The sequence below is a fragment of the Rhopalosiphum padi genome, chromosome 2 (genome assembly GCF_020882245.1).
Source record: "Rhopalosiphum padi isolate XX-2018 chromosome 2, ASM2088224v1, whole genome shotgun sequence".
NCBI lineage: Eukaryota > Metazoa > Arthropoda > Insecta > Hemiptera > Aphididae > Rhopalosiphum > Rhopalosiphum padi.
This window is the reverse complement of record NC_083598.1, coordinates 2,919,338-2,934,271: the sequence shown is the minus strand read 5'-3', so window position 1 is coordinate 2,934,271 and position 14,934 is coordinate 2,919,338. Positions and strand designations below refer to the sequence as shown.

At 33.6% G+C, this 14,934-nt stretch overlaps 1 protein-coding gene across 2 annotated transcripts in view; it reads right to left on the bottom strand.

The window, feature by feature from the left end:
* Positions 1–14,934, bottom strand: part of LOC132923164 (ecdysone-induced protein 74EF) — a 116,920-nt gene that overhangs the window by 26,100 nt on the left and 75,886 nt on the right. Inside the window, exon 7 of one of the 2 annotated variants that reach the window (XM_060987007.1) lies at positions 9,045–9,098. The exons of the other annotated variant lie outside the window; for it this stretch is intronic. Within the exon in view, the coding sequence (XP_060842990.1) occupies positions 9,045–9,098 (54 nt within the window). The remainder of the gene's footprint in view (positions 1–9,044; positions 9,099–14,934) is intronic. 2 annotated transcript variants of the gene reach the window in all.

The following is a 14,934-nucleotide window of genomic DNA, read 5'->3' as shown; positions in this document are numbered from 1 at the left end:
TATTACGTTTAGTCGTAAAAAACCTCTTCGAGTCGAAGTATTATAAACGGAGTTCATGGTAAAATAAATGTTGGTTTTGTTGTATGAAGATCCGACGAACGAATAACGAATTCGAAATAAGCTTGCACCGTAGCCGAAACCGTCTACATAATAAATTAATAACGATAAAATGCGACAGACGCGCGTGGGCGTATATATTATATTATAATATAAGGTTTTTTTTTTTGTTTTACTCTTTAGAAATCCTATTCGAAAAACCGGCGGAGAGACAACGTCGACGATAACAATAAACGGTCGGGGAATTTTTTTACGCGTGTAAAAACAATGACCGATGCGATGCGAAGGGGAGCCGCCACAGCCACAGTCGTTGCCTATAATCGTGACCTATTTCCGGGACCCGATGTACGAGCGCACACACACTTCCTGGACGAGAGGCGGACACGAAGACGCCTGGGCGACTGGCCGTGAACTTTCACGCGCCCGATTGTTCAAGGCCACAGCGATTTCTCCGCCGACGGTACCCCATCGACCCCCGCCCCCGCCACTATACGTCAGCTATATTCGTATACACGTACACATACACACATGCGCGCGCGCGTATACGGCGACGGTTTCGTTATTGTACTTTCACTATTTTGGATTCTCTTTGACGCGTGCGCGCTCGTCTAATTATAATAAAATTCGTATCCGCATATATGACATACGCGATACGCCGTCGGTTCAACAAACCGCGCAAATGCACCACATTTCAGAACATTATATTAATATTATTAACGCCGTCGAGATAAACTACGTCGTCCGAGGGACTTTTGAGCAAAACGTGTTTGATAAACGGACGCGAGAAACGTCGCGAAAACCGTCTGGCCCGGGGCCAAAAGAACTTCGGGGAGGCGTAAATAATAATAAACGGGACGGAACGCCGCTGCAATATTGAAGCTGCCGCGGCTCGTATACATGCCTACGAGGTCTTCGGCAAAATATTTTTTACGATTACTATATACCGCGCGTAGATGTCTACACAGCTAGCTAGCATACTGTACGGAGAAAAAAAAACCGTGGCGCGATGATGACACGTAATCCTTGTGAGAAACCGATGGGGGTAAAACGAACGGATGGACGTTTTTGTCGGGTAAAAGGTGTTTTTACCCCCAAAAAAGAATCCTATATAATGTATTTGTATGAAATAAAACGAAGGCGAAGAGGCAGATGTGTAGGAAATGATTTCGCACAAAACATCGATGATGAGTGCGTATATATACGCGGTTCTGACGAGGGTGCACACGCGATTGACCCACTTTAACAGGTTACCTTGTTTTCGCCTTTCTCCGCGGCGGTACAAAAGAATTTTGCGTCGTTGTGTTATATTTTTATCCTTTTATTTAATACATTTTTTTTTATTTTTTTATCTCCTCCCGTCGCTGTAGTTGAGGGTAACAGGTATAACGATATAATATAATAAATAGAATCGGAGATTTGACTTGGTATAATACAAAAATGATTTCCGGTTTTATTTATTATATGTTATTCGCGAAATCCAGATGACGAGTTAACGCTAGTCATCAGGAGCACTCAAGGTCCAATATCATAAAATCATGTGCAAGACTTACGGAATTGTTTGATAATGCATTTTTTGTAACCTTTGTAGATTGGCTTAATATCTTCAGTATCGTCCGATTCGGAATTTGTCTCGTCCGGTTCACACTTTACCCGCAGGTCCAAAGGTTTGGCCTCGATTTCACTAATCATCGCGACGATTACGTCTTTATCCGTTCTCGAGTTTAATACAATTTGTAAACCGATATCCGATTGATAAAAAAAAACACACGAAAAACGGTCACTGTATGTAGCACGCGCGCGCAAGTGCAATAGTAATAATACTATTATTAATAATACAATAAAAGTCGGTATTATATATTTTAAAAAATTTTCCGACGAAAAATGAATTAAAAAAAAATTTGAATACAAATACGAAAACAAATTTTCCTCTGGATAATTTTTTTTCTTTATCGTACGCGGTAATTCATATAAATCAATAGCGAAAACTAAAAAAAAAAAATCAAAAACCGAAAAACAAAATTATAATATTATAAAATACTACTACGTTCGCGAGCACCGCCAATAAATTCACGTACTACAACGCATGACCAGCCGGTAGGTACCCGACGTCGATGAGCCAGCGCCGGAATATGAGAAGCTATACAAGACCACGGGCAACCGGCGGCAGCGCCGGCGACGGCGGCGTTTCCCCCCCGAGCAGTGTGCACCGGGCGGCGCGACCTAAAAACACCGTATGCGCGCGGTAATTATCGTATCCACTGCTTCTCGGCGGTATCGGTTTCGCACAATGTACCTAATATACATTTTTTTATACAAAATAAAAATACTATATTTATCGCTTAACGCGATATTAAAAAATATACGTAATTCGTGTAGTTGTGTTATACATATATTATATATAAAATATAAATATATATAAAACAATGAATATTATACAATGCAATAATATGATAATTTTAATAATTAACTGTCGATTTCGTTCGCATAGATATGATATTATATATTATATTAAGTACGTAAGTATTGTAGCAAATTATCGGATAAATTATAGTATTTATAAATCATACACATCACCAGATTATGAGTAATAAGAAGAAAGGAAGATAAAAAATTATCGAGTTGTTTCACGATGATCGTATTATATTATTCAAATAATAATAAACGTGTGTGATGTTGCAATTTGACCAATGAACAGTGTTTTTCATTGAACACATGTACACGTAGTGTATAGCTGCGGAAGGGCCGCCGACCACCCGACCTGCCAGTTATTTTTAAAATGTCATTTTTTATTTCCAAACGACATAACGTACACAAAATAATATCATTGTAATGTGCAGTACACGATAAAACGTATAATAATTATCTCATAATTTCGTCCAAAATGGGTGTCTACTGCATAATAACGTACAGACAGCCGATCATTAATTAATAATAACACGTACAAGGGCACACGTGTTCTACGATTCGTTTATAATAATCGTTACTATATCGATTTGATATTATTACATATTTCGATATGTGCAACGCTTGTCATATATACTATGATAAAACTTTATCGTATTGTTTCAACTGAGTACCAAATGGTGAGAAAAAAATTTAAAAAATTGATCCATTAAACACCTATTATCATCTACTGATATATTACTATCTCTAAATACAATATCAATATTGTATCGTATCTCAACGGTTTTACATTTGTTATTAGGTGCATATAGTTAAGATTCCTGCAGGATGTGTATGATTGGTATGTTTGAAATTTGATATATTATTATTTATTATAAAAAATATGAAATATTTAAATTTTTTGATTTTTCGGTTATAATATATATTAATAAAAAAAAATCAAATCGCTTTTTTAAAAAAAAAAATACTTTATTATCTATACACATTAATAATTGTATTAACTATATTTCATTAAAAAAATTGTAGTACAAAATTAAGAATTCTTTATCATTAGTAATAATGTATGTGAAGTGTTATATCTAAGTTTTTATTATTTAATTATTTTTGATTTGTCTTAATATATTAAAGTATTTTATAAATTAAGGTAACAACTAGAATATATTTAAATAAAACAAATGTTTGATTGTTCCTATTTTTAATTTTAATATCAAAATTATTTAGTTTATTGCCATTTACTATAGATTCAACTTGACACACTATACACAAAACACGTATAATTATGTATAATATGTGCGTTCACACATTTTAAACGTTCAAAAATGTTATGTACTTCTTTTCAAGTTTTTTGAACAATATTCGGTGTAAATGCATAGAACAAATTAAAATATTGATAATTAATAACGATCGATGTATTATATAAATCATAAATCATAGCGGCAGGGCCAGAGTATAGTGATTTTGCAGCGGTTGCATATTTTCGGGCTACCTCCTGCGGTCAGTATAGAACCAATAAACCAATGATTATATTATTATTATATACGATTAAAGTATTTCGTTCTCGCTCTCATTTAGTCCGAAACTAGGTCAATATAATAGAGATCTACGGCCGAATCATCGTTGCATTTCGCGCACGGATTTACATCCAACCATAACTATATATACATACAATTATAATAATATACGTCTGGTCGCGAGTCCCATTGGTGGTACCACGTTAAACCGTGTTAATCGGATTGTAGATTATGCGTTTATTATTTTGACATCCCAGAGTGTACGTCAGACCGACGAAACGAGTAACGAATATTAATTATTAAGCATTAACGCCGCAACGAGAGTCGTCGATCTCGTCTGGGATTTCACTTTTTTTTCGTTCGTTCTCGTTTTCGCATATTATCTCGACAGGAATAGGTACGAGTCGTTAAACGCGCGCGACTTCACAGCAGCAGCTAATTCGGAATCGACACATTTCCGTGGTCGTTTGTTGAAAACAATGTAAATAATGTATACTATAGTAAAACGCATCGCGGTCGTCGCGGGAAGGCTATTTACGTATAATAATATATTATAGTATTATCTCTGCTGCGGTGTATTCGCGCTCGCAATGTTAAATACTTAATAATAATAATATCATTATGTAATTATGCCATCGAAAAGCTGTTTCTGTACAAAATAATAGTACATAAGCTGCCCTGTGTATACGTAATGAAAATATATTAATGTATTATACGCATATCGATTCGATAACGCGCATTCGAATTTATTTATATTTTTAGATTTTACTCCGTTTATACGGACCAAATAAAATTAAATTTTCGCCAACCGCCATCGGTCAAAATATTGTACGATACTATGATAGTAGTGTAATAATATATTATTATTTATAGAGGTAAACATTTTACACGACGCGTTGGTTGTTCAACGTACGAGTATAAAGGAATTCAATCTTCAAATGCGTAACACATACGCGTGATTAGCTATAGGTAACGTACGACAGCAGAGATATCGGACAACGCGATTTTAAACAATAACTATTATTATTAAAATCAAAACAATAATCGTTTTCGGACGAGTAGCGAATAACTAAAAAAAAATTAGAACGATCGACCCCCGACGGAAACGACGCCAGTGCGTGCATAATGGCTGAAAACGGCTCGTTGCAGTTTACATTGCGTTCGACGATTATAATAATAATAATATTATGTACACGACATCGTACTGCTTAATATATACACGTCACGTAATTATCATTATTATTATTATTCACACCGATATTTCCTAATGACCGCGCGCATGTTTATTTGATAATATCGCTCGTTCGCAGTATATTATTTCTAGTGCGCCTTTTTGGTGCGGGATATTAAAAACAAACAAACGCACAAACAAAAATGAGAGACAATAGAGCGGATAATTTTCTATAAATAACGCGTGTAAATAAGAGCATTAAAAAAAATCGTAATACGCCGACGCACCACCGTCTGAATCATTCACGAAAAAGGGCCCGGACGGTAAAGGGATACTAAATGAACGGCTACATATTATTATTATGACATAGGTATAGGTACAACAGCGCAGCACGGGATCGCGTTCATTTAATATGCATTGTTACAATATAATAATATGTGAACGTATATATTATTATATTATGCGACCTGCACGTCATATTATATACCTGTTGTATAGGTAGATAGGTTTGGTGTGCATGTACGCTTATAAATGTATAATAGTCGCGTATAAATTATTATAATGTGTTATTTGGGTTTTGTTTTGGTTTTTTTTTTTTTACTTATTGCGTTGGGGGAAGAAAATAGTGTGCATATAAGTGTATATGGAGGTGAAACAAAAAACAAACCGGTTGCGTCTTCCTGCCCCCGCCGGGCGCGGGCGTCTCTTCCGCCACGAACGATATTCGTTTTAAGTTATAATAGATTGTACACATATATAATAATATGCTAATTTAACCCTTTTATTTCCATTAATAGTGTATATTTTATTATCGCTTGTGTAGCGCACGCGCGTTAAAATAATAATAGCAAAAATACGAGTATGTGCAATTGGCTCACGTCGATTTGCATTATATTATTTTATAACATTATCATATACTATGCGGACGCGCACGAAAATAATAAATACACACGTCGTAAATACCCTTAAGGTTATGTTTCCTACGAACAAACAAATTAATAAAAAACTAGGAAAATAACATATAACTAAATTAAAACACATGATTGTAAAACCTCAAATCCAAAAGAAAAATGAAATTAATATAAATCACATCCGAATAGAACATTTCTGACTAATCCATGATGGTCAAAAAAGAAGCTCCTCATCGATGTATATTTTTAGATCAAAATTGAAAAATAAAGAGGCAGTCATACTATTTCTATAAAAATTACCAAATATCTATAAAAAAATTACCATTCTATTATAATATTATATTCAGTGGCACCGAACTCCAAAATTTAACCTATGACATTAGACACTTCTACATAAACTATTGACACCCACCTAGGTTAGGTTAATGTAAATTTGTACCTCAATGACAATTTTTATTGGATTGTGTTCCAAAAAATGTTCTGAACATTTATGAAATTATTTCAATGATAATATCTTTTGTTCAAAACAATGTATCGAACAATGCTTGGTTTACACGTGGTTTTGTTCGTATACGGAAACGGACCTATAAAGAACAGATATTGAGACAGATTGTTTCGAGTAATCTTATGTTAGAATAATTCTAGGAAATAGGCTAGATTGATTGACATCACACAATTCACACATCAGGCTCAATAATATTTTCAATAAGCAGCGTTGCAAATAATGATAGCTGCTGTGTAACATTTTTCACACAAAAAAAATCATAGAATGCTCAAGAGATTTTTCCTCGGAATCGAGCAACTACACCATTATCCGCCAAATTATTGCACGGGAAACACGGTTAAACATCATTCATAGGTAGAGATTAAAAAAACCGAGACCCCAAATAATACATTCAAAGTTCTCCAAAAATTAAAATAATAATAATTTTTTTATGTTATTGATTGGAACTTTTTGTGTAGGAAGATTTTAGTTCCCCTAAAATGCAATCATTGCCTATGCAAACACTGTACGGTTATATGGAAATCTGCAATAACATACACTAGAAGTTAGAACCTGTATACCTACGTAATGCGTATTAATATGATATATTTGTATTTATTACGACTTGTTTCTCCTACGGTGTACGAAATATGTGCGACTTCCTGCGATATTGGAATATAAACAAAAATAATAAATAGCATGTCTACGCCATGGGAAAATCGACGAACGTGGTATCGATTTAGGCATACGAGAGTTTAAAAAAATTAGGCCCATATTATTGTTGTTAATATTTTTATTATTATTAATATGACTAATGTTTCGGCAAACCCCGTAATACGCGTTTTCTGAATGAAAAAAATACTAAAATACTAAACAATATTCGATATCCAATACACGCAACACGCGTATTATTATTACACGCTAAAAATGCCGTATAAATATAATTAATACCAGACGTAAAAAATAAATGCCGTTTGGCAGAAAAAAAATCGTTAGATTTTCGAATTATATTCTCCGACCTATATGTAAGGTAGATACGCAATGTGTATATACAATTATTTATAGGCTTATTATAGCCAACGAATTGTAAATTGTATTAAATAAAAAAAATATTAATGTTATCAGGAAGAACGTTTATATTTATTAATCTAAATATAATAATAATAAAAAAAGAATAAATAATATAAATCAAGCATGGTGTCCGTGAACTATAACTTTTTTTACATACGCTATGATAATATAAATCGTTTCTAAATCGAAAAATTCGTTATAGTTTTAAGACAGTATTTGAAAAATTTAATTTCGGATTGTGCCAGACCACCATAGTTCATCATACATACTTTAATATATTAATATACGAGTGTTGTGTATAAACCGTAGGTGCACTTTATTTTTTAAGACCTCGGCCCATAGATTTGTATGCGCAGTTATTATATTTTTTATATTGCCGGCGATATCGTACTTTTTTTTGGCTGCAACAATTCGACACGGTCGTATTCACTCATTTCACCCCAACATCGACGGTTAGAAAGGGTGATTTAATATGGTTACATTCATCTTCAATCAATTTTTGTTTTTGAAAAAAAAAATGTTTTTATATAGGTAGTTTAAAGTATATGTTTAAATAAAACACAACATTTTTGCCAATAAATCATAAAAATGATTCTATTTTTTATTATAGTGTTTTTTTTATTAATTGTATAAATAATATAAATTACAGTTTATGTATTTTTAATTTTATATATAATCAGAAGCTAAATATTTTTCAAAAAATTTTGATAATTTGTTTATTTTTTTATATATTAATAATTTAATAATAGCGCTTTAAGTGCGAAATAAGCTTAGGAAATTCAGACCAATTAAATGAGTATAATAATATTTTAGACTAATATTAATTGTACAAAATATATTATAGGTAGCTTATAAATACTATAGATATTTTATTACATTTTTTCTTTTCCTTAACAGTATATTGTAGGGAATTTAGATTGTGATATTTGTTGAAAAACCGCGCACTTAATCATTAGGAAATTGATTTAAGATATCGTTTGAAAAATAATAATATTAGTAATAATGTATTTTGTGTATGCATAAAATATATAATAATATATATAATATAGTGACTTCCAATTTGTGAGTGACAAAAATGGTGGGGATCACGTAAGAACTAACAAAATCCACACCATTCAGGTCTCACGAAATTTGAAAGACCCTGTTATATACCTATTCACGCTGCAGCACTATATTTCAGTATACCTATACATAATAAATACTATTATACCGTTGCATCTAAAGACGCGGCCGACGACCCGGACACGATGCGCTGCAGACGAAATAATCTTTTGTCGCTGCACACGTATGCGATTACACCTACCGTATGCGCTTATAAAGTATAATAAATATACTGTTACGTAAGCAGTATTATACGAATACGAGTAATAAAATATGTGAAACGAAAAAAGGGGAAAAAAGGTCGAGATGATAATATATACAAAAACAATAATTACCGACAGTAGTGGTGGTGGGCGGTGGGAATGATGACGGTTGGATGGTTTGCTTACCTGAAACAGATGAAAAAAAAACCAAAACATTAATAATTGTTATATTTACGATTATTATAATATATTATTGTCATTTATGTATTTTGTTAACACGCTAATTATCATCATATATAATATATAATACTGTAGTAATCGTGGCGCGAGAGACGTTCATTATATAGTTTATGTTTATAATATATACATCGCTCACACGGTATATGTACATAATATATATTCTTCTTATTATTATACGACACACACATCGCGCTGGACTTAACGAACGCGCATTGTTACCGATTATTCCGTCAAAAACGAGTCGATATACATGTATATAATATATTGTATACCTACCGAGGGAAATGTTTCGGGCGGACCGTCGTATAAGCTATACTATTATTATATACATATTATATATATATATATATATATATATATTGTTGGTGTGATGACGTACGTACACACCCCGAGTCAGTCGTTCACATGGAAAAAGGGTAAAAAGACACAAAAAAACGCATTATATACCTATCGGCATTCCCCCATATTCGTTTGAAACGCGCCGTAGTTCCATGACGTCACCGTGCGCATCTATTCAAAATATTAGAAACAATAATATTACAGGTAACGCGCTGCGTTTATTTGCAGATTTTCACGAGAGCTTGCAAGTTCGTACTTAAGATATTATATATACTTTAATAGTGTGTACCTACTGCAGTTATCACTTATTATTTATTTTAGAGGTTTTACCTTGATGGTGACCAATGCAATATTTTTTTTTTTTGCTATTTGTATAATGATATTTATTTGGAATAAAACACATATAATTCTAGAAATAAAATATTATTACTATTATAAAAACGTATACTTATTGTTATTTTAAAGTTCGAGTCCACCACATCTATATGCATTTATTGCATACTTTTTCAAATTATTTACGATAGTGTATGCCAAGTCGGCGAGTGCCGAGTTGTACCATTAAATTATGTATATTCTACAAGTTTCACGGCATAGTGATTAAATTACTGTTTTTTGGCATGTTTCATTTAGGGCGCGTACTTCAGGCGTTTTAACGAAATACAAAATATTTCTGGTCAACATCATATATCATTTGGTCAGCAAATTTTAACGAGTCTAGATCCTACGATCGCTACATCAACACCACACGGCATATATAACGTTGTAGTTCACACTAGCATTATTGGAAAACAATTGCCAATTCTTTTTTCATGTATAATACGACATTTTTTAAGTGCGTATACATTTTGTTAGTAGGTAGGTTATTCTACATATTTCGAGGCAAGCACGAAATTATACACATCACGCGTAGTTAACGCGATGTTTCGAAAAATCGAACGTCACTGCCGTTGCGCAGGTCTACACTAAACATAACAATAATAATAATAATATAATATTATAATAATATATGTAGTAACATTTAAAAAATACTATGTGTATGTGTGTAAGTCGCTGTGCGGTGATTTCCAAACGTCGTCGACGCGTACACGCCATCGCCCCAGCGTAAACAACGTGTTGATGCGGTAATTATTTATTGTGTTTTGTACGAATTTTTTTTCATTCCGTTCGTATCGCGTAAACAACCGTTGTGATTATTATTATCGACCGTCAGCGAAATCCGGAGACGTGCGCACATATTATTATACACTATTGCATACTACACGCCCTCACTGCCGATTGTTTATCCGATTTATTTTTATTTCATTTATTTTTGACGCTCTAAACTCGCCGCAAACGGTATTATTGTTATATATATAATAATAATATCATATTGTGCGCAGCTAAAATACAATATACAAATATAATACTATTAAACTGTTATTATTTTACATCGTTTCCGCCGGTGCGATACTCACTATGACACTATTATTATTATTATTAAACAATAAACATGCAATCGATAATTAATTGGGTATATTAATTCTTATATATAATTACATACACAATTGATAATATTATTATCCAATCCGTAATATTTGTTATTTAGTACAGTCAGTGGCGTGAGCAACGACTTGATATGGTGGTGAAATGGGAAGTGTTGGGGATATCATTAAGCTAAACACTAATATTTATTACGTTTTAAAAAAAAATATTTCATTATTAATATTATCCTTATTTTGTTCCTACTATAATTCTCGTTACATAGTAGTGTAACCAGTAGTTATAAGTAGGTACCTATTTATTAATTTTGACTAACAAACTTGTAATTATTAAATATTTTTATTTACTACTAAGTACTAATACGTATTTATTAATAATGAAATACGTAACTATATTTGTGGACCAGAAGTTATAATTATTGTCATTTTTCATTGAGATAACTTATCATTTATTATTACAGCAAACGTTTTTGCTGAGAAATTTCATTTTTAATAAGCACGTACAAACTAAATATCATGTAGACAAACTGGAGGTCTAAATATCGAAATCATGTTTAAACTATATAAAAAAAAATGGCACATGGGGATCCCCTCATCATTCCACACGCTACTGGCTACAGCCTATAGGTGGGTAGTATCTGAATGCGATCTCTGTTTACCTAATAAATGATATCACTATATTATATGTGTACGTCGAATATAATAATAATATAGGTAGGTGCTGATATCGCGAAATTACAGTATAATAATATTTAAAAACGGATAACACTTTTGCATAATATATAGTAAAAAACTAGGTTGCCGTCGTTACGCGTTGTTGTATATTATCATCGCAATATGTGCTGCAAGCGCGGGGTGTACGCATATAGCATACTTTTTTATAGGTATGAAATTAATATGTGCGAACCGACGACGACTCTGGAAATCTGGTTTCGTGTCAAGGAAATCTGGTCGGCGGAAGACTGTGCGCGAACGTTGTATTTGTATACATTATATTATTTTATAATAATAATAATAATAATATTATATATTACACTCGCGTTGTCGTCGTCGTCATAGATACGCACACACGCACACAATCATCGCACAGACACACTTTCTTTTTCTTCCTATAAAGCGCACGCAGCGCGACCACACGACCACGCGATTTGATTCGCGTACGCGTGGCGCCGGGTTTTCATCGGTTCCCTCAACCGCCGGCTGTTTACCGAAACCCCAGAGTTTCTCATCCCTTATTTCCAGCGCCCACATGCACCCCATATTTCCGAATAAAATCCCAAACGACGACGATGACGACGACGACATAATGTACCGCCCACTGACCGCGGTCATGGAAATTTTTTTCCTCCGGATCGCCCTTCCTCCCACGTGTGTGAGGGTTGAAGAAAAAATAATGAAACGTCCGCTGTCGCCGTATGTGGTATGTTTATACAATATATTTATGTATATATGGTCGTCGTTAAGGTGCTATTGGCCTTGAACGAGTTCTGTGATCTTTCGCATCGACACACGCACAAGCGCGCGACTCTCCGGTTCGATTTTTCTCATTGTACACTCGTTAGTAGTTTTGCGCGTCGCTATTCTATAAACCAATACATATGTATACAATAACGTATCGCCTCCGCCGCACACACCGTGTCCGCAGTGTGTCTAGTCCGTAGGAGCTGTTGCTGCTGCTGCGGAGACAACAATACACCGGACTCGGGAGTCGAACAATCGCGCCACTGCCGAAGTGCACATAATATTATTGTATACACGCCTCTATACACTTATAACATGTACCTATATATACGTATTACGTGTAAAAGCAGTTGCGATTCATAATAATAAAATATATCCATTTTCTGGTGGCGAGAAAAATCGTATTGTATATCATCGCCATCGTCATCGTCGATGTAACATAGGTATAACTCGTCTAGCGTACACACACATTTATATATATATATAATAATAATATATAATGTAATATGTATCTATTATAGCGGGAGGTACCTTTGGAAATGTTCCTTTTCACTCGTCGTCGCTATATAATTGCATTGTCAACTCGCCACACCTCCTTCGTTGAAATATTATATATATATATATATATATATATTCAAGGACCTTCAGTGTAATAATTTAATATTATATACTACATACGGCGGTTGAGCCACTGTATTTTCCCGTTTTTTTTTTGTGGGTTCCATACGGAAACATGATGAAGAATATATCTAGGTAGTCCACCTTATTTATGTAAGCTTTGCCTTGTTTCTTGAAAGAATGACATCAATAAATCATGCAACAAACGGCAAAATTAACACTCGTCCCTCTCGGAGCTGGTGTAGCAAAGCAGTCGGTGATATGTTTCATTTCCACCTATCATAATTTTCTACAGCTGTATATTCTAATACGTGAAGCAAGACTTTGAAAAAACGTCACGTGATTCGATGAATTCGACGGGTCTCGTTTCGCTCGCCGCATACATTTTTCACCGTATCGATTTTCAACATTTCACGTACGCTTTTCTGTACAGCATAGTCTTTCCCTTTCAGTGTACTTATTACTCTTTCCAAAAAAAAATATATATATATATGAAGTGATTCATTAATGTGTTCACTCTTTTAGCAGTAATGATAAAAAAAACTTGATATAGCAAACGGTTTCGCATACACAATATACCTATACTACATCTTATACGAATCAATATATTATTATAGTACATTATAATATAGTTATTAACGCGTCGAATGTCGAACAATACACCGATGGAATACCACATATTACATTGACTTGCCAGTAAGTATATGTAATATAGAAAACAGAGTGGCACTAAACGGTTCTTTTTATTATTATTGAAATTGTACGACACCTTTAATTTATATTGGCGGCCTCTTAATAACGTCTAAACGATTCTATTTTTTTGTAGCATTCAAAACTTAAAGATAAGGATTAGAGAACGTATACTGTTGTATTTGTATACGTAGTATAATAGTGTTTAGCACGTGAGGCTTGAACACAACAAGGAAACGCGTAAAGATAATTCACATACAACAATATGTAACGTATGATACAGTAATATATACGCATATACCTTTTAGTAAATAAAAGGAAATGAGTATAAGCGTATATAGGTTATAAATACGGCATACGCGTATCCTTTTACCGTGAGCGGCATTTGAAGTTGTACTGTTATTGCATGTGACCTTACCCAACTATTACCTACATATATGAGGAATAACCATAAAACGGTGTTTGAGAGTGTAAACACGACGGACGCCGAAAAAAAGATTTACAACTGTACTCGGGAAGGGTGAAAATATTTTCGAGCGGTATCGCATTGTTGTACTTTGATAATTCGAAACGGACACATAAGAGGGAATATCGTGTATTATAGGTATGAACATAATAGATCGCCCGCCCCATTGACTGACAGAAAGGGGTCTACGATTTTTTTACCAATTTTCTGTATTTTCTTGATATATTTTTTTTATGTATATATTCTCAGTCGACAATTTGACATATTTTATACAATATCACATAATGTACCAGTTCACTGCAGTAAATCGCGATAATAAATAATAATAATCAATATCATATACGTAATCAATATAACCATTATTATGCTTTGTATAAATTATATTATTATTCGTGTTTTTCGTGATCACCGACAAAATCACCGACGCGCAATGTTCCATGTTATTTTTTAAACAATTCGACGAGATATTACAAACTATACAATATGATATTATATTGGATTGAACGCCAGAACGCGTATATATTTTTACCACAAATGTTTTTTTTTATATTTATTTATATAGGTCACTGCAGTGCGCATTTCCTGACCGTGGAAAAAATACTCAAAAACAAATAGCGATTTCTTTCGCGTACAGTAAAAGTAGTACCTACTTAATGTATACGAATTATACGCACGCGTCAATTTCCGTCGCTATTGGTTTCGGTGTCGCAAAATAAAAAAAAAACAGAGA